The following is a 26,660-nucleotide window of genomic DNA, read 5'->3' on the forward strand; positions in this document are numbered from 1 at the left end:
GTGTGTGCCAGCCTTTGCAGAAAAAAAACCTTTGTTATTAAAAATAACAGCAAAAAATGACCATTAATCTGAAATGTTTCTTGTCAGAAATAATCATTGCACCCGATCTGCCCAACAGGGAGGGAGGAAAATTATGTGAGTACGCATCCATGTGGAGGAATGTAATGAGTGGAAGAGGGTGGGGAATCTGGGGTGTGTGCATGTGTTCAGGGGAATATAGAGGGTTCATGCATGAAATTTTTAATTGAAGAAAAACAAGGAAATTTTCCCCATGGAGATGGGGATGAAAAACTCTATCTTCAGAAATTATTTGAATTTAATCAGAAACAACACATACTTTCATCGTCCTGATTGCTTATGCTGTCACTACAGGGCAGAGTTAAGGTTGTTTGTGGAACATAACTGTGAATTTCTATACCTCAACATGTTTGGCTTTCTTTTAAGTTTAACCATAATTTTGAATTCTGAATTTTCCATGTTTGTTTTTGAGATAATTAACATCTGTATAATGAATTTTAACTTAAGTTACTGATGTAATTTAACACAGTTTGGGAATATATATTATATTTGATAAATACTGTGTGATAAGGTGGTTAGACCACGTTGCTATACAAGAGGGTAGAATTAAGGATCCCCATGAAACCTTATTTTTGACATTTCTTGACTTTTGAGTGCTCAACTTTGACATTTTTGTAACCGTTTTACTTTTTAATGTAAGTATAATCACTTATAATTTGAGCAAACAGCAGATTTGAGTGTAAGGGTGGAGTGACTTTTTTTTCATTTGCAAAATAGACTGTCCTTCCGTTGTGACATTTTGGGGCTCACCCAGACCAGTAAGAGTTCTGTCAGCCCCTGCCTTGTAACCCTAAGTGCCTTCGTGCTATGCTGCTATGGCTCAGACCCTAATATCAGTAGCAAGCTGAAGAGCATAAAGATCTCACCCTGGCTTCCACTAACCTAATTCTCCTGGCAGGCTCATCACCCCAGAAGGTGTGAAAAGGCCCTTTCCTCCCCAGTATGAGTTCATTTTTTGGGATACGCTTCTCACAGTTTGCACAACAGAGACCTATTTGGGGTAAAAATAAACACAGACTTATTTAATAGAAAAAGCATAGATTCAAAGATGAAATAGTAAGGAAAAACAAACACATACAAGTTACACAGAAAATAAACATAAAGATGCATCTTTGGGCTTTACACTTGTATGTTACCTAAATTCCCCTTTCTAATTCAAGATACCCATTGCCTCTGCACAGTTTCCCAATGGCCACTCTGTCCTATAGGGGAGCCACTGTTTCACGGACTATACCCTGCTTAGATGTTGGTCCTCGGTTTTTGGATTAAAAACTGAGACCCAAGCCTGTTTTTAAAATGTCTTTTCTCTTGTCTTTGTGACTCATAGTTATTCTGGGTGGGAAGAATTCCTTTCTTTCTTAGTTTTCCAAGACTGATTTTATTTACATTTTCAGATTGTTTCAATGTTTTCCCATTAACTTGAATGGTCCACCGTTGTCTCTTCCTGGCTGGACAGTGGATTGGTATTTGAAGTTGGTTTCCTCTAACGTATTGGCTTGGGAATCATAAGAACATAAGAATGACCATACTGGGTCAGACCAAAGTTCCATCTACTCCAGTATCCTGTCTTCCAACAGTGGCCAATACCAGGTGCCCCAAAGGGAATGAACAGAACAGGTCCATCCCCTGTCACCCATTCCCAGCTTCTGGCAAACAGAGGCTTAGGGACACCACCCCTGTCTATCCTGGCTAATACCCATTGATGGACCTGTCTTCCATGAACTTATCTAGTTCTTTTTTGAACCCTGTTATAGTCTTGGCCTTCACAACATCCTCTGGCAAAGAGTTCCACAGGTTGACTGTACATTGTGTGAAAAAATACTTCCTTTTGTTTTAAATCTTCTGCCTATTAATTTCATTTGGTGACCCCCTAGTTCTTGTGTGATGAATAAATAACACTTCCTCCTTTACTTTCTCCACACCAGTCATGATTTCATAGACCTCTATCATATCCCCCCTTAGTTGTCTCTTTTCCAAACTGAAAAGTTCCAGTCTTATTAATCTCTCCTCATATGGCAGCCGTTCCATACCCCTAATCATCTTTGTTGCCCTTTTCTGAACCTTTTCCAATTCCAATATATCTCTTTTGAGTAGGGCGACCACATCTGCACGCAGTGTTCAAGATGTAGGTGAACCATGGATTTATATAGAGACAATATGACATTTTCTGTCTTATCTATCCCTTTCTTAATGATTCCCAACGTTCTGTTCATTTTTTAACTGCCGCTGCACATTGAATGGCTGTTTTCAGAGAACTATCCACAATGATTGCAAGATCTTTCTTGAGTGGTAGCAGTTAATTTAGATCCCATCATTTTATATGTATAGTTGGGATTATGTTTTCCAATGTGCATTACTTTGCATTTATCAACATTGAATTTCCTCTGCCATTTTGTTGCCCAGTCACCTAGTTTTGAGAGATCCTTTTGTAGCTCTTTGCGGTCTGCCTGGGACTTAACTATCTTAAGTAGTTTTGTATCATCTGCAAATTTTGCTACCTCACAGTTTACCCCTTTTTCCAGATCACTTATGAATATGTTGAATAGGACTGGTCCCAGTACAGACCCCTGGGGGAAACCACTATTTATCTCTCTCCATTCTGAAAACTGACGATTTATTCCTTCCCTTTGTTTCCTATCTTTTAACCAGTTACCAATCCATGAGAGGACGTTCCGTCTTCTCTCATGACATCTTACTTTGCTTAAGAGCCTTTGGTGAGGGACCTTGTCAAAGGCTTTCTGAAAATCTAAGTACACTATATCCATTGGATCCCCCTTGTCCGCATGCTTGTTGACCCCCCTCAGGAGGTGTCTCTTGCTGCATCATTGCTACATTACCCATGTTGTGAGGTGATGCTGTAGTTGCATCATGGTTACAATTTCTCTCTCTGGTGATGCAACTACATGCACACATTCTTTAGATATATATTATACACACATTCATATTTTCATGACCATAACCTGTATACATATCTGCTAATGGCCATCAATTTCAGAACATGACAAGCTTTCATAAAAGACCTTACTTGACATGTTTTTGTACACGATAACATTACACACAACCAGTTGAGTCAGTTGTTTATTCTTTGGGATTCAGAGACCCCCTGTTCTCCCCTAGAAGTGTCTGGACCCTGATTGTCATAGTCAAATGTGAACAAGTTGTGAGAGCGCTGGAAAATGAAGTTAGTCTGTAGCAAAAGTATTGTTTTTTCCTTAGCTTTTAAGTGATAAAAGGAAATATTTACTGAGTAGCATGTGTTAAACAGGGACAGAACTATAAGTAAGGCTGTGAGTTTGTCACAGATTCCGTGACTTTCCATGCGCTCCATGACTTCTGCAGCAGCCGGTGCGTCTGGCTCAGGGCAGCTCCGGCAGCTCCTGCACCCGCTGCACTGGCCACTGCTGGGACAGTCTCGGGACCCCGGAACCCTCTTGTTCGGAGCTTACTTGGGGGGGCTCCCCAGAAGTGGCAAAATCCCCCTCGCTCACCTGCTAGGCGGAGGCATGGCCAGGCAGCTCTGCCTGCAGGCAACTGCCCCCGCAGCTCCCATTGGCCGGGACAGGTCATGAGCCGTGAATTTTTGTTTACTGCCCGTTACCTGTCCATGACTTTTACTAAAAATATCCGTGACTAAAACATAGCCTTAACTATAAGATAATACAAGTAGTGAAGTATAACCTGGAGTAAACATAAAAATGGGTTGACATAGGCTATTAAAGATCATTCTAAGTGGCTGTTTAATGAAGCGTAAATAGTTGAGAATTTTAAAAAAGACACAGATTAATGTTAAGGAAAGAGAGCACTTTAAAATGTAGGCTATAATATTGTACATCAGCAATGTTTCTGCCCCCTTGTCTTCCCCATCTTATCTGCTGTTGTCAGTTCCAGATGTTTATTCTCATTGCTTTAACTGTTAATGGAACAGCTTCTCAGCAAATGGGTGCTAAAAGCTTATGTCAAATTCGTAAATTTTCCTTTCAGGTATTGTAAGGGAAGATATTTTTCAATGAGGTATCACAGTCAAGTTCACGCAACTAAGGGTACGTCTACACTGCAATCCAAAGTGTGATGGCCGCAAGGGTAGACATACCTGTGCTAATATAGCTAAAAATAGCTATAGTGGAGATGTGGCATGCTAGTGCTGGTAAAGTTAGCAAAGGTACCTCTGCCTGTGATGCAGTCACCGTTGAGATTGCAGGGTAGGTATATCCTGAGTATCAAGAAACAGCATGGTCTACTGGACTAAGCAAGGTATTGGGAGACAAACTTCTCTCTACCTCATTTATCTCAGATCTGAAATGATAGCTGTCTACTCATTTCATGTGGGTGTTGAGAGGATTATATAAGTGTTATAAATTATGTTTAATGAAATCTTCTTTCAGATAAATTTGATCCTTTTTCCTTTAACTTATTTTAGGAGAATGACATCTTCCTGGGCTGGGAAAAAGGAGCTTACAAGAAATGGGGAAAGAGTAAGAAAAAGTGTTCTGATCTAACACTAGAGGAAATGAAAAAACAGGCAGCTGTCCAGTGTCTTCGCTCTGCTTCTGATGAAGTAAGTTTGGATTATTTAGTTGATTCTTTAATAGAATACTGTAATGTTCTTCCAAACTGGCTATATTAACTTGTGGTGTTTAGCCTTTTAATAAATGGACTCTTTACTTGAGTTAGATGTTAGGGGTCTTATTCCTTCACCCACTTACTTCCCTGATCCTTCTCGCATGAACAGAGAGCAACAATATCTGAAGTCCAAAGGTGCAAACAATTCGATGTTTGTTGGGATGAACTTCCAGCAAGCATGATTCCAGTTTCCTTCCTTAGTGTCCCCCTTCCCAGCTCTGACACCACAGAGCCTTACCTGTGTCCGTGTTCCTATTCCTGCCCTTAGCAAAACATGATTCCAAAGCACCTTCTTTCAATGTGACTAGTTTGGAATGTAAGGATGTGACCGCTCGCTTCCCAGCTTATGGCTGCCTCTGCTGCTTAGCCAAAGGCCTTAGCCTAAGAACAGGGCCTCAGGCTGTCACAGTAAGAGAAGGACCTTACACTGGCATTGATTTTGATTCTTTCTTTTATACCTCTATAACTAGCTAAGTGATAAGAATACACCTAAATTCTTAGAGTATAGGCCTTTACAGACAGGCCTGAATATCTATATCCTAACACTCCACCCCTTTTTTTCCCCCCGTTTTCTTTTGGGATCCTCCTGCCCAGGTATCCCTGGAAAAGCATAGGACATATGGCGACACTTTTCCTGATAGGGCCAGGCATCAAGGTGGAAGGTGTCGATATTCCATTTGTCCCACTGCCCCTTGTGTAGTATAGTGCCCTGCACCTCTCTCGTACGGGCATACCACACCTATTCCAATTAGTGTTCCAGACTTCCCATCATAGTGGGCCCGAGAGGGTTGGGTCCGGATTGTCTAGTACATTGTAGGGTTTGGAGGGCTTACTACATTACTTATAGGTTATCTCCCTATGCAACGTAACACAAGTACAGTTAACAGTACAGAATCCACAGCAACACTGAGTCCTGACCACTGCAGTATGGTCCAACATCCGAGACACCCCCAAAACACTGCCCCTCCTCCTTCGACAGGGTCAAGATTGTGTGTGTCCAGTTGCTGGCAGTTGCAAGAAGCTGCTCCTGCAAGTTTTGCATGCTTTTGTCCATATCATAAGTCCATTGAATGTTCACAGAGAAATGTGATATTGTGCAAACCAGCTTGACCACTTGGTATGGAATCAGGCCGTATGCCCTGGTTTGATTATTTACAGCAATAAGATTCATAGATCTTTACAGCAATAGATCCATTTGTGTACCAAAGTTCAGATAGCAGCATGTAGAAGTGTGTAGTTTGGTTATGGGCTGGTGTAATTGTGCCCCCAGTAATATGTACATTCCCAGCAAAACACCTTATACACAATATACCCAATTGTTCACCCCTTGCATAGGCCATTGATCCTGCTCCTCCATAGTCATAGGAGAGGGGCACATCCAAACATCTTCTGTTGATTTACACAATTTTACACACCCCTCCATTGATTCCCAGTGAGCTGCTCCCCTTCTCATTATTTCCATAGGGCTTGTAGGGACCACCTTAGTTGCTGTTCCATTTCCAGGTACCATGGTAGCTATTACACAGGTGCTGGCCTCCTAGTTGAGCATTTTGCATTCCCATACACATCATCCCCCCAAGGTCAGCCTTTTGAAGCCATCCCCCACCCACATCATGAGGTTTTTTGTTCATTAAAACACAACAATGCTAGCAACAAGACAAACACCACAGACAAACAACACAAAACATAGATCCATGGTATTCTGAGTTATTCTTCTGCTGGCGCCACTTGTAGAGTGTCTGAAAAACAAAAGAAACAATTTCCACTACCCCCTAGTGGGGACAAATTATTGCTTAATAATAATACCACTTCCTTTTACAAATTTCCTTGCTAATTGCAGGAAAAACAGAAGAATTACCTCCAGGCTGTCCTTACTTTGTTCTATAGTCAGGCTAGTGAATTACCCCACTCACTGCTGAATGCATCCGGTGAAGTGAGTTGTAGCTCACGAAAGCTTATGCTCAAATAAACTTGTTAGTCTCTAAGGTGCCACAAGTACTCCTTTTCTTTTTGTGAATACAGACTAACACGAAACTACTCTGCTACTCTGAAAACTGGTCATTTATGAAATTCATGAGGTGGTGTACCTCAGTTTCCCCTCTTGTACAATTGACCAGGTCTGCAATAGTTTCTCTGCTGTACCAAGCTTTAAGTTTATTCTCAGGTAATAGACAGCTTTAGATTTTAGCACTGCACACACTCACACTCACACTCACACACCTACCTTAGGTTAACTGTTCCCCTTATTTTTAAGCTTGATTTGTTTTTTCTTTTTTCACCTCCCTTTACTGGAGGGCCATAATCTGAGTCTTCTAGTAGCTTGTTTGCTGACCAGATGTATTCATTATTTTCAGCTCCTTTGTGCCCGTCAGCTAGGTAATTTGCATTTACACAGAGGCTTTCGAGCTTGCTTTTGGATCCAAAGCTATTAGCAGCTCAGAGACTGTCTTAAAAGGGACACATTCCACTTCCACTAGAGTTCTGATTACTTTCCACTTTCATCTCCTGCTCCAAAACACACACACACCTGAAAAAGAAAGCACAACCTATTGTGGCTCCTTTTGGAGCCCTATTAGGATTTTATTTAAGTACCATGTTTTATTTGCATTTCTTTTACCCCTTCTCCAATATACACTGCACACGTCCTGGGAAAATGCACATTCCTTCCATATAGTTTAAACTTCATAACATTATATTAGCCATATTAATTTTACACAAGGTGTAACTGCCTCCCCCATGCCCACAGAGTTTTCATGCACACCCACCAAAGCGACAGTCCGATCCCCCAGAGCCACCCCAAGGCTTAGTGTTTCCATCATTGCTCCCCTGTTCCTTTTCTTTTTCCTATGCACACACACAAAATTCTCTTTTGCCTAACATTTCTTGCACTCTGATTACTCTTCTACACAACTGTACCCCTATTACACTCCCATCTTGTACAACTAGACACAACCAGGGGCATCCAAGTTAAGTTCCAATAGAAACCCCTTACATTCTTTAGTGATTTTGATTACATTACCCAATAGTTAAATAATTTTGATCAGATTATTTCTCTGCCTGCTGCCTGCAGCAGTCCCTTATAGACCATTTCTGTGGGGAAAGGGCCCATTTTCCTTCAGAATAGCTGTAAAGGCTTCTGGGGGATAGTGGTGGTAGTAGCCACTCTACCGGACCCCCTTGGATAATTTAGTTACCAAGCTTCAATCCAATATGACTGCACAGAGTTGCACATACAGTTACCTTTATATAACTGGGTTTGATCATTCAACAAAAACTTCCTTCTTGTAACACCACAACTGTTACTTTTTTAACATCTTTACAACAGTTACCTTTTACCATTTCCACAACTCCCAAATGTTTACTTTCCTCCAAATCCTGTATTATCAATTTTTGCAAAAGCTATTTGTAACTTTTCACTCACTTCTTTAAATCACTGGCTCCAACACTCAGTTCGTTAAGGTAGTGCAATTTGTCTGTAACAACTTAGTCACCAAGTACAATTATTGCCACACAGCTGCCTTAACCTGTGCTGTCTTTACCTTGAGACTGTTTAAAAAGGTAGTAAAACATTTGTCTCCATGGATGCCCATGGATCTTTTACTCCAAAAATTCCAGTGGAATACAGCAGACCTCTGTCATACTTTGTCCAAAATAACCAAAAACATTTCACATAAGTATCCAACTCCATTAAAAGTTCAGAAAAACAAAGTGTGGAAAGGCAGGGGGAGATGAGGGGGAAGAGGTGGAAAGAAACCAATTAAGCCGGTCAGGTCATTTTAAAGTATAGGCTATCAGCAGCAAATTAAGTAAACCGAGAAAAAGAAGAAGGAAAAGAAGAAAAGGACATAGTTAGCTCCGAGCCAAAAGTAGGCTCCCTGGGTTGAAACAGTTGGAAACCCTTATCCCCAGGTTCTCATTCTGGCTCTGGGAGAAGAGTGGGGGTTGTTACCTGCTCCTGCAAACCCTGCCATTTTGCATTTTGAAACTTTTTTTTTTTTTCCTTTCTTTCCACTCCCTCGGGGCCAAGTCCCAGCTCCAGTCTCTAAAGGTAGTCTGTTAACTCTGCTTTTGACTTTAAACCCTGTTGTGCCAAATCATCTTTAACCACCCCTAACTAATTTACAACCCTTCAGCAGCCCTTGCTGAAGCAGCACCTAATTTGAAAGATTACTGGCAGCTTCCCATAATGCTGCCCTTACTTCAAACCTCTCACAAGGAGACTGAAGTGCCTCCTTTCCCTGGAAGGTATTCAGTCCCAGTGGGCAGGGACCTTCTTCCACTACCATAGACCAAAGGAGCGTGGGCTCCTCATCCACCCGCCATCCCTCTGGGTCCCCTAACACTTCCTCCATTTCCTTTTTAATCTCATCCCAGGTTGACCCCTGCACCTGGTATGGGCCCTAGTTCATCCTTATCCATTTATCCAAAAAATCCTTTACCCTGGCTTGCCAGAACCCGCAGCTACCATCACGAGAGTTCACTATCCCCCCTCCAAGCAGCTGCGCGGACTGTTAGGGAGAGGGACTTACAGGCTGCCACTCACCTATCTGATGCGATGCATCCGAGTCACTGGCACCAAGATGTTAGGGGGCTTATTCCTTCACCCACTTACTTCCCTGATCCTTCTCGCATGAACAGAGAGCAACAATACCCAAAGTCCAAAGGTGCTTATTGGGGTGAATTTCCAGCAAGCATGATTCCAATTTCCTTCCTTAGTGTTCCCCACCCCCATTCCCTGTTCCCATTCCCCCCCATTCCTGATTGACTGCAGACTATATAGTAAAACTTGAGTTCTGCTTAGCTATAGCTTAACCAATCATTTTCTTGAAATTTAACTAACCAATCCTAACATATTGTAACATGATTATTTAACCAATTATATCCCACCACCTTAATTAGTTTACACCCAGCAAAATTAATTATACAGCAGACAGACACAATCACAGAACCAGACAGAGGTTATACAGACAAACAATAGGGAAATGGGGACTACAGTGATAGAACAAACACAGAAATGAGGATTTCACATCGCAGCTATTGATAAGTGAGTTCTTGCCAGACAGGATGCTATCAAACTAAGTTTCCTTTTACATCTTCTAGGCACTTCCCTTTTTCTGGAGGCGATAGGCATTATCAGGGCAGGATTTTATTCCTAACAGCCCACTAGCACCTTCTTTCAATGTGACTAGTTTGGAATGTAAGGATGTGACCGCTCGCTTCCCAGCTTATGGCTGCCTCTGCTGCTCAGCCAAAGGTCTTAGCCTAAGAACAGGGCCTCAGGCTGTCACAGTAAGAGAAGGACCTTACACCGGCAGACAGTGATTTTGATTCTTTCTTTCTTTTATACCTCTATAACTAACTAAATGATAAGAATACACCTAAATTCTTAGAGTATAGGCCTTTACAGACAGGCCTGAATGTCTGTATCCTAACATTAAATTGTTTAATTAGTTGCCTTAGGAGTCTGTGAGAGCTCTTTATGTCCCTGTATGATGTATGAAATCTGGGTACAGAATCAGTCATCTCTCTACGTCTTCTATAGTATATACTGTGTGACAGGTTGTTCTTTCTACAACCGTCACCTGCTCTTGCCAGGGTTCTTGCCCAGGCCCCAGCCACCATTGAAGTCTCTGCACTGCCTATATAGCAGTAGACTTGCATAATGACACTTATTAAAATCTTAAATTTCACTTTGTAGTTATGGATATACACCAGCACTGGGGAGTGGATTAGCTGGCTCTTATAGCTCAAAGAGCATTAATGGCTGTGTTTTTTTCGGTGGGAAGCAGCATCCCTGATCTCTCATGTCATTTCCGTGAACAAGAAAGGAATTGCTTGGTGGCTCTGTCTCTGAGAGTGGAAGGTGTAATTGAAACAAGAGTTGGATACATTTATTTTGTTTTTATTTACGTTTGCCAGTTCTTTATTTTCTTATTTTATAATCATAAATCACTAAAATGGATGTATTATAATTGTTAATTAGTTTCCTAATTGTTAGTAGAAAATCAGATTTTATACATATATATATTTTTTCTGTTAAACTTAATATTTAAATATTCATCTGTAACAGAAAGGGAAGTTCCAGGACCCATTTTGCGTGTGTGTGTGTAGAGAGAGAGTACATCCACAAGTCAATGAAATTGAAAGGTTTCAAACAGGCTTCCTCTTCATCAGGGTTGATAGAGACTGGACATCTTCTGTATTAAATATTTTAACAGGAGAAGACCAAACAGTTTATAGCACCTGTTAATGAGTGCATGTGAGAATGTGGATAGGTGATGTAAAGTTCAAAAAAAATGTTGTGTTTTCTACATGTGATAAAATAACTGCTGGGTAGGGTGGATAAAAATCAATGATTTTTTAAAAAAAAATTAAAAAAATCAGAATTTTTTATTTAAATCGGATTTTTTTATTTAAATCGAAATTTTTGATAAAAAGGTTTTTCCCCTCAAAAAGCAATCTAAAGATAGTTTTAATTAAGATACATTATAGCTCAAAGATATCTCATCATGGAAGAGGGTTAAGAAATTCTAATTCTATAGTATGAGACAATATATTCATGTAATATTTAAGAAAAGTTTTGTAAATGAGTTTCAGTAGTTCATGGATTAGGGACCCAATCTTATGGGGTTCCAGGGGCTTCTGTATGGATTATTTAGGTTAATCTTTCTATCTACCCCGTTGGACTCAGTGCTCAGTCTAGAAGATACCATCAGTGATGCTTAGTTTTGCAGTTCTCAGACTGTGCATTTGTGTCTCCAGAGGTAACATGCTTGTTAACAGCAAAAATGGTTTTAAATAAATAATATATAGAGGTGAGAAATAACAGACCTCTACCTTATTGTCCGTCTGCAAATTTGTGTACACAGAGTCAATCCCTTACCTTTCTCTAAAAGTGCAAAGTTTTGGGAGTGTTGGGGGTGGAATAGATCTGGACAAGGAGAAGAAGTCTGGAGATAAATGTGAGAAGGGAGGGACAGGCAGTAGAAACAAAAGTGAAACTATTTGAACAGCATATTCCAGAAGCCTTGCGGTCTTTCTGAGGGTAGCCTTCATTGATTTGAGATCTACTATAACATTCTCTCAATAGAAGGGAAAACCTATAATGGCAGCAGGCCGCAAAAGAGAACCAGTTTGGGAATAAGAACCATTCAAGAAATATATGTTTGCTGCTAATGTTGTGAAGAGAGTCACACCAGTGAACTGGTGGAAGTCACTTAAGCAGTTGGATTCAGAGACTGTTGAAGTGATAATCTCACTTTTAACAACAGTAGCTTCTTCTGCTGGTATAGAAAGAATATTTTCTTCCTTTGGACTAATTCATTCCAAATTGAGAAATAGTTTGGGACCTGAAAAAGCAGGAAAGCTTGTTTTTCTTTTCCAGATTATGAGCAAACAGGAAAATGAAGGTGAAGACAACTGTGTTAGCTGCAAAAGCCAATATTTTAAGTTTCTCGTGTTGACCTGGCTGACATAGTTGATTTAATTTTTTTTAAACATTTCATTTAACTATCTTAGTTAAAAACAATTTTAACAAAAACAAACCTGATTTTAAAAAATGTGAATGTTTAACTAAATTCAAAAATTCATATACTTGTTTTGTTAAAATATTATATGTTTGCTGTTGAAGAAAAAAATCCAGAATACATAACGTTGTTGTTTTAGTTAAATAAAACAATTTTAAATGTCTGTCTGGTGATGTTCTCCTTCTAATACAGCATGGCAAGAAAATCCTCCAGATATTAATGATTAACCTGTTGAATTGGAGATAGTTCACCTCCCAATGACTTCATAAATATCTGCTTCAATTACCTTTGGTAAATGAAATAACCAAACAATCATTCATTTTCTGATATAGCTGTAAAACTAATCTGAAAAGTTTTCAAAATAAATCACTTTAAAAATGGATAGTGTGTACCTTCTAAAAATGAAACCTACATCTATCAACCCGTTGCGTTGGCTGTGAAGCCCCCTGGAGTGGTGCCTCGATGGCACTCAATATATGACCCTGCTGACTTGGCGCCACCTCAGTTCCTTCTTACTGCCAGTGATGGTCATTGGAACTGTGGTGGCTTGCTAGCAAGTTCTCCTCCCATTCTCCTAGCCTTTCAGTTTGTTGTTGTAGTGTTAGTTGTACTTGTATTCACTTATTAGTGGCAAGCTGTTGGGAGTGGGGGTTTCCCTTCCACCTAAGATCCCTGTAAGCTGTGCGGCCGCGCAGCAGTCTATTTAGTGCTGTGCAGGCACTCATGGAACCCATCCTGGGACCTGCTGGGGACTGGCCAGAGGAGGGGCACCCCAGCCTCAACCTAGCCCGGCCACCAGCCTGCTGCGGCCCGGACCTGCTCCAGGCGCTGCCCGGGCGCCTCTCCACCGGTCTGAACCCAGCCCCGGCCCAGACCTACTGGGGCAGGGGTGCCTGTTTTGTAGCCCCAGCCCTGGAGCTGACGAGGTGGGGAGAGGCGCCTCTCTTTCCCCATCCCCCCAAGCGCAGGTGCTGCTGCGGGGAGAGAGATATGGGGGCAATCCTCTCTCCCCGCTGTAGCCACAGAGTACACTCCTGCACCCCAAACCCCTCATCCCCGGACCCACCCCAAAGCCCGCACCCCCAGCTGCCCTCACACCCCTGCACGCGAACCCTCTGCCCCAGTCCTGAGCCCCCTCCGACACGCCAAACCCCTTGGCCCCACCCCCACCACATGAATTTTGTTATGTACACCAATATAGAGGTGATGTATCACACATCACCTCTATATTGGTGCACATAACAAAATTCATTCCACACATGAATGTGAAAAAATTAGAGGGAACACTGCTCTCCACCCCGACTGCCTATCTCCCCTTGGAGACTCGGGGCATGCCTTGGTCCCAAGAGTTCAAACCCTGCAAGTCCTGCAATAAGCCCATGCCAACGGGCGACCCCCACGACGCTTGTATAAAGTGTCTGGAGGAGGCACACCACGCTGATAGGTGCAGGATTTGTAAAGGGTTTCGCCCTAGAACAAAAAAGGACCGGACTTCCATTTAAAGCAGCTGCTTATGGAGGTGGCTCTGAGACTGCGGTCTGCCTTGGTGTGGCAAGACCCGCCACCGAGTTCGTCAGTGGAGCGCTGCGCCATCCGTGGCAGAAGCGACACCGTGGAAGGACACAGAGACCTGCGGCACTGCCACTCCCTGGTGGCCAAGCCGTTGGGAACTGTCCAGCACTGGTCCCATTGGTGGGTGCCACAGGAGCGGCACCAAAAGCAGGTTAGGAGTGGATCTCCGCCTTCGAGACCCACTCCTTCGGAGTCGGACAATGGGGTGTGTCCCAGGGAGGAGCACCTGGCACAGGGAGCTTTGGAGTCAGCACCATCGACTTTGGCAGTGCAAAGGGGACAGCTGAGTCTGGTGCCATTGGTCTCCCCAAGACACATGGTGAAGAGATGGGGCTACCATGCACCCTAGACACCTTTAAGGCCACGAGGGACCTCGCTGCCATGACAGCATCACGGTCCCCGGCCCTCCGCAACAAGCTTCCGGTGCCACTGAAGGCAGTACCGTAACGGGGCAAGCCGGCAGTGTTGCGTCCGCCTGCATCTCCAAGGCACTGCTCGCCGGCACCAACAAGGAGGCATTGCTCTGAGTCCCGGCACCAATCCCCAACTCAGTGGAGATCCCGTTCTTGGCACCGGGCATCATGGCACCGTTTGAGGACTTGTCGCCAGTCGTCGTCATAGTGCCACTCCGGATTCCAGGACCACTCTCCATCTTCGCGGCACCAATCACCAGCCTAGCTTCGCTCAGCACCGTGGCCATCTAGATCCCGGTCCTCATCTTCGGAGTCAGAAGTGGGGTCCAGATACTCATGCTGGAACCGGCACAGGTTGGCGCACAGATGTCTTGATGGGGCACAATGCCATGGCCGGCGCAATGTCAGGGGCTTGCACAGTGGCCCTTTTGGACCCCCTGGGCATATCACCAGGCCCAGGGTACCTTGTCCAAGGGCTCCTGGTCAGTGTCTGACAAGGCTATGTCTCTCAGGCTGCCTTGCATTAGATATTTGACAGTCTCTCAACAGCAGACTTCTGTAAGACCAGTCCTGCCATTCGAAACTAGACAGGTTTATAGTGAATACTTGGATGAAGAGATATTGGGCTTATGGATCCCAAAATAGAAGACAACAAATAGAACTTATTCTGCTGGCTGGTGCAACATCCATAGTTTTAACTGTTGTGTTAAACCAGTGAAACATAGCCTTGAGTTACTCCAGCAGGGCTTTATTTTGTGTGTATAAGCATCCAAGTAAAAAGATCAGCTCTCTGTAGTATAATGTTCTCAGCATTTTCAAGAAAAGGAAGATTATACCAATCCCAGCACTAAATGCTTCCTTAGGGCATCCACTGTATTCCAACCCTGCAAGGTTATAGAGCATAATCTTGAAATCTCATTCTGCTCCTTGCAGCATTACCCAGATTGAAGCCCTGCAGGAGATGTCATTATACCACAAATCTTTTAGAGTAGGCCTGCTGATGTTACCATCTCTAATTAGATAAGGGTTTTTTATTTGAAGTTGGGAGCTTTCTCTCTCTATCAAGACCCAGTATTGTACTTTTAATTCAGGCAGGTGAACCTCACAACTATCCTAACATTCATTCCCTAAGTAAATTCAAGAAATATTTCTTTTTCTGGCAATTATCAAAGCACTGTCAACCTCAGGGCAGACAGTCATGTCTCCTATATTGAAATCTGCCAGTCAGCCATGTGTTCATCAAATTCTGCATTTTGGTTATCTAGTCTTAGCAAATACCATTTTCTTTATTTTGGGAGAAGTCTTTTCTGTGGTTTAGTACTAAGGGAAGATGAAGTTATTTATATGTAATCTGTCTTGTTTTGGATGCCCATAGTCTTAAGGATGATCCTACCTCCCGCCCTGTGGGCACACTGCTTTGAAAATTCCATGGTAACTGATCTGTGGACCTTCAAAAAAAGAATATGAAAATATATCTGTGCTTACCTGAAAAAATACTTTAGTCAAATAATAAGGTCCACAGATCCAGCCGAAGACAAATGGATCATCTTGCAGAGCAATGAAAATTGACATACAAGGATTTAGGTTCGTTGTCAGTTAGTGGAAATTACTATGCTCTGCAGTTGGAAAATTGTTGTTTTCCCCCACAAATTATATTTATCACAATCTGTGATATAGGAAAGTAGATTTGAATTCCCTGGCTGTGAAAGTTATCTCAGCCGGAGGGAACTTTAGGAGTCAGGGCTTTCCCTTGTTGCCAGTGGCTGACTGACTGGTCTGGTTCTGCCTCCAAGTTGGAAGCAGGCTGAAATACCCATTTTAACAGATCTGTGGACTTTACTACTTGAAAGAAAGGAAATTTTCAGGTAAATATGGATACATTTTCCTATTCTTTGCATTACATTTATATTCAAACTTTTAAACATGTTTTAGAGTATAATTTGTATTTTGTAACGTAAGCAATTTTTTAAGAAAATGAAAACATTGACTCTTTTAACAAACTGTCTACATTTGACAGAGTAAGTTTAGCAACAAAGGTACAGTTGGGGTGAATCACAGTCAGGTCATATGTCTTAACAGTTGATTCACCCAGAACAGCTGCTTAATCTTTCACTTGGTGACAGGCCACATGCCAAGAAAAGTAATCTGGTGCACTGTAGTTATGCACTATCAAAAAGTGAAACTAAGAACTTGTATTTCATTGTTCAAAGCTGTATTTTATAAAAGTGAAGAATTGCTTTTTAAGATTTTCAAGTGTACTATGTACCCAAAGGGAAACTGTAGTGACATTCTCATATCACTATTATAATTATCATTAACAATTAAAATATATAGCGCCTTTAATTTAGTATGATGCTTCACCAATATAGAAGAGACTTGTTCCTTGTCCCACAGACCTTATAACTAAATAAGACATGACGGACAAAGAAAAGGCTAGGACACAGTACAGGGCAGGACAAGAAAGACTTTACCTTGCTTCATGTGGAACAAGATGCAAAGTCATAGCTAGCTAAGTAGATTATATTGCACATATATTTAAGTAATTTTAGAAATATGTCTTTTATAATATCTAGCTCCGAATTGTTCAGATTTCTCAGTACAGGCAGCTGTTTCACTGATATGTCATAGAAGGTAAGCCCAGTCAGCTGGCACATAGCCAAATAATACCATTGGGAGGAAATAGGCAATGACTACTTAACAGAGCCGCTGAAAAGAGAATAAAGAGCCATATATCCTTACTTACTCATGCTACCTTCAGTTCTGTAGACTAGAAACTTGGTGAAATAATCATGAGATGTGACCATCATGGTATCAGAAACTCTGGGAAAACATGCTAAACCTACTGGATGATAACTGTATTCAGATAAACTTTAGAACGAGTCTGCTGGCCCTGATATACTTACCTTGCAGTTACAGCTAACCTTCAGGCTCTCCATGGGACCCAATCTCTTAAAACTCCTGGCTGAAGCCTTAAAGACACAAAATATAATCTCTCCTGCCTACAGATGTAACTCTGACGATCCCATTTTAATGGGCTGGAGCTTGGCATAGATAATTGTTGACAGAGACAGGTTTTGTCTTTGTGAGTTAAAAATTATATAAAGTATTCCAAAAGCAGCAATTTGGTGGACTTATTTTTTTAAAGGCAGATCTTCTGTACTAATTGAAGACCACAATTTTTAAAAAGTGTGCAGGCTCTCTTCTCTTTAGAGAATGTCTTTGCCTTTTTTTCCTCTCTTAAAAATATCAAGAGATACTTAAGTTTGGAAATGTGTATATGAAACCTACCACCTTTCATAAAGTTATCTAAAGTGTTATATTTCAACCAGATGCATTTCATTGATATTGCATCTAGTTGTACAGGTCACTTTGAGGGATTTTACAGTAGAGATATTAGTTATTTGTTTAAACTAGAAATGAAATCCTACAAATCTCATATTTAAAGTTATTTCTCTTCACCCACTGCAGGAGACTCTTGACAGAGGAGTGTAGTATCTGTGCTCATGAATATAGACTTTTTCACAGCACTGGCAGGAGTCTAGTAAAAATGTTGAACTATCACACCAGTTTTGTTCGTCTGTGGGTGCTGTTGAAAAAGGTCCTCTGCAGTGGAGTAGAGAAAAGGAGAGAGAGAGTAAAGGAGACTCATTCAGTGGTCTAGTACTGGGGCGGGAAAACTTTTTGGCCTGAGGGCCACATCTGGGTATGGAAATATTATGGCAGGCTATGAATGCTCATGAAATTGGGGGTTGGGGTGTGTAGGGGGGGGTGAGGGCTCTGGGGTGGGGCTCAGGTTGAGGGGTTGGAGGTGCAGGAGGGTGCTCTGGGCTGGGACCGAGGGGTTCAGGGGTATGGCTCAGAGGTGCAAGCTCTGGGTGGTGCTTACCTCAAGGTGCTCCCAGAAACAGCGGCATGTCCTCCCTCTGGCTCCTACACGGAGTCGCGGCCGGGCGGCTCTGAACCCTGCCCCGTCCGCAGGCACTGCTCCTGCAACTCCCATAGGCTGTAGTTCCCAGCCAATAGGAGCTGCGGGGGTGGCGCTTGGGGCGGGGGCAGCGTGCAGAGCCCCTTGGCTGTCCCTGAATGTAGGAGCCAGAGGGGGACATGCTGCTGCTGCTTCTGGGAGCCATGTAGAACCATGGCATGTGAGGAGTAGGGAAAGCTCCCAGCCCGGCTCCCCGACTGGAGCTTGAGGGCTGGATTAAAATGTCTGAAGGGCCAGATGTGGCTCCTGGGCCGTAGTTTGCCCACCCTGGTCTAGTAGCAACAAATGAGAGTTTGGGTGTGAATTCAATCATCTCCTTTTATCTTGCGTGCTTGAGGATTGCTGCCTTTGATTTCTCTCACTCCTTAGTTAACTGAAAGAGCTATGTTGATTTGCTCTGGATAAAGCTCTGCTATTTTGTAAGCAAGAGGTAGGTTGAAAGATTGGAGAAAAGTCACAGAACTCTTAATTTAGCACTGGGCAAATTCAGAGGCTTAATTTCTCTATTAGAATCATAGAATAACAGAGTTGGAAGGGACCTCTGGAGGCCATCTAGTCCAACCCCCTGCCCAGAGCAGGACCAATCCCAACTAAATCATCCCAGCCAGGGCTTTGTCAAGCCTGACCTTAAAAACTTCTAAGGAAGGGGATTCCACCACCTCCCTAGGTAATGCATTCCAGTGTTTCACCACCCTCCTAGTGAAAAAGTTTTTCCTAGTATCCAACCTAAACCTCCCCCACTGCAACTTGAGACCATTACTCCTTGTCCTGTCATCTGCTATCACTGAGAATAGTCTAGATCCATCCTCTTTGGATCCACCTTTCAGGTAGTTAAAAGCAGCTATCAAATCCCCCCTCATTCTTCTCTTCCGTAGACTAAACAATCCCAGTTCCCTCAGCCTCTCCTCATAAGTCATGTGTTGCAGTCCCCTAATCATTTTTGTTGCCCTTCGCTGGACTCTCTCCAGTTTCTCCACATCCTTCTTGTAGTGTGGGGCCCAAAACTGGACACAGTACTCCAGATGAGGCCTCACCAATGTCGAATAGAGGGGAACGATCACGTCCCCCGATCTGCTGGCTATGCCCCTACTTATACATCCCAAAATGTCATTGGCCTTCTTGGCAACAAGGGCACACTGTTGACTCATATCCAGCTTCTCGTCCACTGTCGCTCCTAGGTCCTTCTCTGCAGAACTGCTGCCTAGCCATTCGGTCCTTAGTCTGTAGCGGTGCATGGGATTCTTCTGTCCGAAGTGCAGGACTCAGCACTTGTCCTTGTTGAACCTCATGAGATTTCTTTTGGCCCAATCCTCCAATTTGTCTAGGTCCCTCTGTATCCTATCCCTACCCTCCAGCGTATCTACCACTCCTTCCAGTTTAGTGTCATCCGCAAACTTGCTGAGGGTGCAATCCACGCCATCCTCCAGATCATTTATGAAGATATTAAACAAAACTGACCCCAGGACCGACCCTTGAGGCACTCCGCTAGATACCGGCTGCCAACTAGACATGGAGCCATTGATCACTACTCGTTGAGCCCGACAATCTAGCCAACTTTCTACCCACCTTGTAGTGCATCCATCCAGCCCATACTTCTTTAACTTGCTGACAAGAATACTGTGGGAGACCGTGTCAAAAGCTTTGCTAAAGTCGAGGAATAACACGTCCACTGCTTTCCCTTCATCCACAGAACCACTTATCTCATCATAAGAACAAGTTATCTCATCATTAGTAAGGCTACGTTTTAGTCACGGGTATTTTTAGTAAAAGTCATGGATAGGTCACAGGCAATAAACAAAAATTCATGGCCCGTGACCTGTCCATGACTTGCACTATATACCCCTGACTAATCTTGAGGGAGTGTTGGCGGTGGTGCTCAGGGGGGGCGGGAGCTGACAGACCTCCTACCCAGCTCCTTGCAGCACACCCAGATCAGCGACATGTCCCTCCCTCCAAGTGCCAGCTCCGCAGCTCCCATTGGCCGGGAACCACAGCCAATGGGAGCTGCGGGGGCAGTGCCTGTGGGTGGAGCTAGGAGCTGATAGGGAGGGACATGTCGCCACTTCTGGGGAGCCTGTCAAAGTAAGCGCCGCCCAGAGCCCTCAACTCCTCCCGCGTCCCAGGCCTGAGCCCATCCTACACCCAAACTCCTGCTCCTGCTGGGGGAGGTGGCCCAAGACTGCCCCAGCAGTGGTTGGTGTGGCTGGCCATGGGGCTGCCCGAGCTGCTCAGGCGTCCCCTGGGCCAGCTGCGCTGGCCACTGCAGAAGTCACGGAGGTCCCAGGAAGTCACGGAATCCTTGACTTCCGTGACAAACTCGCAGCCTTATCTACTAGCATAAGTCACTCCCAAACTAGTAATCTGGCACCTATCCTTATATGAGCCAGTCTAGCCCTCAACAAGAGGGCAGAGTGCCAAAAAGTAAAACCTTTGATGGATTGGGATGGAAGTAAGTGGATCCTGGAAGACACTAGAACAGAGAGGGAAAATGAGGGATTGATTTGAGGGGAAGGGAAAAACTAAAAATACAAAATTTAAAAGTGGTGGGTTCCTCCAGATCTTGAAGGAGGAAAAAAAGAGGGACTATTATTGGAAGCTAGTTTAGTAGCTGAAATAAACTCAAACAATATTTCATACTCCACCCAAAAACAGAAATTGTGAGAGTTAACCACTTGATATTGTTGCAAATGCTATTGTGATTAAGTTCTGTGTATTTCATGTTGGGATAAATACGTCTTAAAATAATCACAAACCAATATAAATATTGCAGAGCTTAAAACTAAGAAAAGCAAGGCACTTCAGGGGTAGATAATTTGTAATGTTTTAAATTCATATAATTACATATCCTACTGAGACAAACAGACGCTAGCTGGGTTACTTTAGATTTTTCTAAGCTTGGGGTGTAACGGCTAAGACATATCCCTTAACAAAACACCAGAAAATTACTTTTACATTGTACTGATTTGTTAAATATATCTCTCAGTCTGCAAGAGAATATTAAAGCATTTTAGCACAGCTTGTGAGGTGTTACTTTCCTAATCTGCAGCGTGTTTTACACAGTGCAGTAAGGAGTTAAATAAATGATCTCTAGAGGCTTGACATTCTGCACTGTAGGCTTTTTTTTAACCTAGTGCTCGCTGTATAGGATTGCTGTGCATAACAGCATGCAGTATGTCAGCTGATTTAAGTATTAGTTTTGTGATGCAGGAGGAAACTGAGTGTGTGATTCCAAAACGTTTTCATTTCTTCAGCATAATGGTAAGAAGATTATCTTTTTCTTACATGTATTTGTGTTTGGTTAGTTTAGTGATTTTAAATTGCTTAGCTTTTATAAAGTTGCCACAGGTTGTTTTTCATTTAGTCATTCTTGAGAGCAGAGTGAAATCAAAACCAGCTCTTTCTGTGCTACTTTTTAAAACAAACTACTGTAGATGGTGCATGTATATACTGACAGCCACTGCAACCATACAAGTTATCCATAGTATGCTATTCTGTTCTACTTTTTTAATAGTAGGTAGTTTATAAACACAGAAGATATATCCTAATGTTCAATATTGCTTCATCATCTTGAGTCAAGTATATGTTGTGAAGTTTTATATTTAGCACTTTCAACACTGCAGTTGCAGTTCACTGGGTTAGAAAATTGCTTTGTCACTTTAACTTCAAATAATTAAACTTAGAACTTAAAGAGCACAAGTCATTACTTCAGTATGACTTTTCAAATGAGCAGCATTATTTCAGAATGGAAAAGCTATTTTAATTGTACAGTTTGGTCCCTTTTCCCCTAAAACTTCATTGTGTATCAGTATCATCTTATGTTCTCATTCCTCCCATTTCCTCTACTGAGAAGTAATGGGAGAGGTCGGGGGGAGCGAGTGTGTGTATGTAAATCTTTTTTAAAAGAAATGCATTGCGTCAACATGATGATGCAGGCAAGTCTGCCTCTTTTGCATCTGTTTCATCACTTGTTAACCTCTGTGTGCTGTATGTAGTACCTTTTGGAAAGAAGTGTACATCACATTCATATATACACAAAAGGTTAGAAAGATGTTTGGGTCAAATTCAGAAGGTAAATGGTGGTGGTAGCTGTGGCCAGTAGGTTTGTCAAAGTCACAGTAACTTCAAGTGCTGTGAGGACTGAAGGTTGGAGTTGTATTAGGAAAAGCAACCTACAGGTGTTTTTAAGAAGTGTGACAGTGTAAAGGGGGCTGCTCATACAGCTTCTTACATTCCCCAGTATGTTGCTTTTCCTATTACAACTCCAACCTTCTGCTTCTGAGTATAAGTTGCTATACCATATTGTCTCTAAACTTGACCCTTTCAATTGGGTTTCTCTTTAGATATTTTTCAAGATACACCATTGTGCTCTGCTCCCCCCCCAAATGGTCATTTCAGGCTGTGGGTTTGCATCCTGTATTGTATTGACTGTCACACACCTTTTATTCCATTGGAACACTACAGAATACTACTCCATCAGATTGCCGGTAGTATTACTAATATGCTGCACTTCTAATGTTTAACATCTAACATTGGTAGTACAGCTTTCTCTAATTCTAGAACTGTTTTCCGGTTGGCGGGAGGGGGTGGATAAAGGAATGAAAAAAGTTTGGGGTGAGAGTAATGAAGGAAAGGCAGTTAATAGAAAAGAGGCTGGAGATAATGGGAGGCCAACATCAAAAAGGAGATGGATAATAAAAGCATGAGAAAAGAGAGGATGAAAAAATCACTTACAGAAAAGCTAGTTCAGGCATGGTAAGTAGAAAAAGCAATAGGGTAGAGCCTGAACTGAGGTAAGAACTTTGAAAGTTGTCTTCACCTTTTTACTCATTTTAAAAAGCTTTTTGTTCTTATTTTTACTCCTCACTATGCTGGGATATGGTCCCTTTCTGAAAAATATTTTAGGTGAACCCTGCAATAGAAAAGTAATTCAACTTTATTAAAGTAAATTCCATGATCTACTGATATGATTTTTACTCTGATATTCAACTCAACCTTAATTGACAATAGTGTGTGTATACATAAAAGTATACAAGTGATAAACTCACGAATAATGTACAGTAAATTGCATAGTATGATCCTTGCATTTGGAAAACCTCTTTATGTTCCTCTAAGGTGCCACAAGTACTTCTATTTTCTTTATGTTCATATTTATTAACTTGTTTCACTTGATCACATTGAGCCTTACTATGACACATTTCTTCCTGGGAACAAATGCATAATTTTAACTGTTTTCTGGTGCAGTGTGATGCATACTTAGCCTGTGAAACATAGAAAATTCATGACTGACTAGATATTTATACATTGTTTGCAAAATTGTTGTAGCTGTCCCAGGTTCCAGGATATGAGAGAGACAAGGTAGGTGAGGTAATATCTTTTATTGCTCCAACTTCTGTTGGTGGATTTGTCCAAACCATGGGAACAGGCATGGGTACTAGGATGCCTCCCCAGTATGCAAGCCTCTTAGTGGGCCACCTTGAGGAAGAATTTCTGGAAAAACACACCATAAAACCAACAATATACATGAGATACATCAATGATATTTTCATGTTCTGGACAGAGGACCTAAACTCCCTCATTGATTTCTGCAACAACTTGAAGAACCATCACCCCCATTCATCAAACTCTCTCTTGAACACTCCCACACCGGATTCAATTTCGTGGATGCCACAATCAGCTTCAACAAAGGAACTCTACCATACAGGGTATCATCAAAGAATTACAAGCCATTCTTGATGGGGACCCCATCCTGAAAGAAAACGTTACCAAACCCACTCTTCTGGACAACAAACAACCCCCTCAGCCTTGCCAAGCTCATGGTCAAAAGCAGGCTCCCCATAGACTAGGAACATCAACTCAAAATGGCACCAAACCCTGCCAGAACAGATGAATAACCTGCAGGCCTATCTCCACTGTTATGATGATCAAGACCGCCCATATAACATGTTTGAAGATCCATGGGTTCTACACATGCCTGTCACAGCATGTGATGTACCTCATCCAGAGCACTAAATGCACCAACCACAACTGTGGGTGAAACGAGACAATTACTACACTCTCAAATGAATTCTCATAGAAAAATGATATACTAAAAATGCCAAATCACCCATGGGTGAACACTTTTCACAAAGCAATTACTCTGTATCTGACCTCACTCGTCTTCCTCAAAAGAAACCTGCACAACATCTTCAGAAACTGAGCTTGGGAACTTAAATTCATAGTTCTGCTGGACACTAAAAACCATAGACATAACAGAGATATTGGTTTTGTGGCTCATCACAACAATTTTGTAAAACACTGTACTGCCTGCTATCTCTTGATTGCCCACTTAACTTTAAGTGATCTCCTACAACATGTGTGAACCCCTTATGCTTAATGATTTGTCCCACGTTATATTCAACTTGGACATTCTAATTACCTTCCTCAGAGTTGAGAAAGAGCTCTGTGAAGCTTGCAAGCTTGTCTTTTCCACCAACAGAAGTTGTTCCAATAAGAGAGATTACCTCATCTACTTTGTCTCTTATTTATATTGCATTTGTAATTTGGTATACATATTCTTTTTTATATTCTTTTAAGTAATTTCCACTTCTTTTTTTTTTTTTTTTTTATTGTACAGAGCTCTGGGATCGAAACTTTAGTGGAGGAGCTTTGCTCTAGACTAAAAGACCTTCAGAGTAAGCAAGGTGAGACTTACACTGCGTGTTTTGAGGCCAAAGAGCACATTTGTAAAGTATACCATTTGGGGGTTTTCAGGTTGAGATGTTCTGGTCCCATTACTCTGCTCCCTTTAAATAAGGCAAACAGTTGGAAAGTAAAATGAATAATCTTTTATCAATATGTTCTTTTACCTGAAAAATGGCTATCTTCAAATGGCACTTCCTTTATGAACAGATATGCTTTTGTGTGTGTGTTCAGTTGTACCTCTTGCTTGCTTTGGTGAATTTTTATTCCTGGTCACGTTGCAGCCTCAACAAAGATAAGAGATTGTGAGCTAGATTCTGTTCCTTTTTGTACATTACCACTCATTTACTAAGAATGGATTACTAAATTACAGTTATGAAACAATCAAATATATCTGTGAAAACCCACTAACATGAAGTGGGCTTGCTTAGGTGTCAGGTCATAATTTAAAGACTACATTGAATGAATGTAACTGAGGCTGTAAATGCGACTGGACAGATCTAAGGGGAAGAATCTTTTGTTGACATTTGATATCAAAATTGAGACTGTAAAAGTGGAACCTCACAGTGCCACTCTTGCACTTTTGTGTCTCAAAATGCTACTACTGCACTATTTTCTCTCCATAAACCTCTCTTGTTAAACGCTTGATCTTCATTTATACTAAAGTTCTGCAGTCCTATAATAATCACATATCATTTGGAATGACTTTGTACTACTTTACATAAAATAGTTGTAGAGTCTACAACCAGAGTTCACAGTAGCTGAACATTCATCTAACCATAGTGTAGCGTATTCTGACAAATTCAACAGCAGTACACATTCAGTCAATTTAAAATTGTCTTGCTCACTCATGAAAAATAGAAATAATAAATAAAAATTAATAAATATTTCACTCTTTCTTAAATAAGACTTTTCTCTCTGAAAATAAAACAAACCAAGAAAGTTGTATTTTAGTAGTCTTGTTTCATTGTGCAGCCAAAAGGCTGTTGTGGCAATACTTCTAAACAGAAACCCTTTAAAAACCCCCGAAAACAAAAACAAAGTTAAAATCAAGTAAATATATTTTTCCCTTTTTGATAGTTCTCTTTTCATACTTGTATATGCAACCCTGATTCACATCTTAAACGGTTACTTTCTTTTGCTTCAATTTTTCAGAAGTAAATAAATCTAACTGTTCTAAACATGATTTCAGATGTTATAAGTTATGCTCTTTGGATTTCACTGTTTATAAGAACATCTGTGAATCACTGTGAGCACCAGGATAAGTATAACTCTTTTTAAGCATAAAAAGGAGCACACACTCAACATTCACAGTGAGTTCTTCGGGTTGCTTTTCAGAGACCCCCTCGAGCTGCCTCTGTGTTGTTGATTATATAAAACCATTTATTTTGATTTGAGTAAAAAAGATAAGTATGTACATCAACTGCATTTTTATATCTTATATATTTTCATAGGAAAATTCAGAATACTGTATTATACACAGCCCTTGCAACTGAAATCCCCCCTCTGCACTTCTCCCTCCCACCACAAAAATAATTACACTACTTGCTCTGGAGTTTAATTTTTTTCCCCACTGATATACATGAGCAGTTAGATGCCGGAACCAATAGCGATTACGTATTAAATAAATAGACAATTAGTGTTTTATTTTACATGTAGAATTTCCAAAAGAGGTTAAGGACATTGACAAACTAAGTAGAGTATAAAGCTCAATTGGAAAAGAGTGTAGCTAGGGGATAGTGTAGCCCACAGTTGCATCCTGGTCATCTTTGGTGAACTTAATGGGGC

The 26,660-nt window shown here is 41.7% G+C and overlaps 1 protein-coding gene across 4 annotated transcripts in view; it reads left to right on the forward strand.

The window, feature by feature from the left end:
* KIAA0232 (KIAA0232 ortholog) overlaps positions 1-26,660 on the forward strand; it is a 107,293-nt gene that overhangs the window by 51,252 nt on the left and 29,381 nt on the right. For all 4 annotated transcript variants that reach the window (XM_037898113.2, XM_037898116.2, XM_043544685.1 and 1 more), the window contains 2 exons: positions 4,496-4,633; positions 24,808-24,874. In XM_037898113.2, the coding sequence (XP_037754041.1) occupies positions 4,496-4,633; positions 24,808-24,874 (205 nt within the window). The remainder of the gene's footprint in view (positions 1-4,495; positions 4,634-24,807; positions 24,875-26,660) is intronic.

The sequence above is a fragment of the Chelonia mydas genome, chromosome 4, assembly GCF_015237465.2.
Source record: "Chelonia mydas isolate rCheMyd1 chromosome 4, rCheMyd1.pri.v2, whole genome shotgun sequence".
NCBI lineage: Eukaryota > Metazoa > Chordata > Testudines > Cheloniidae > Chelonia > Chelonia mydas.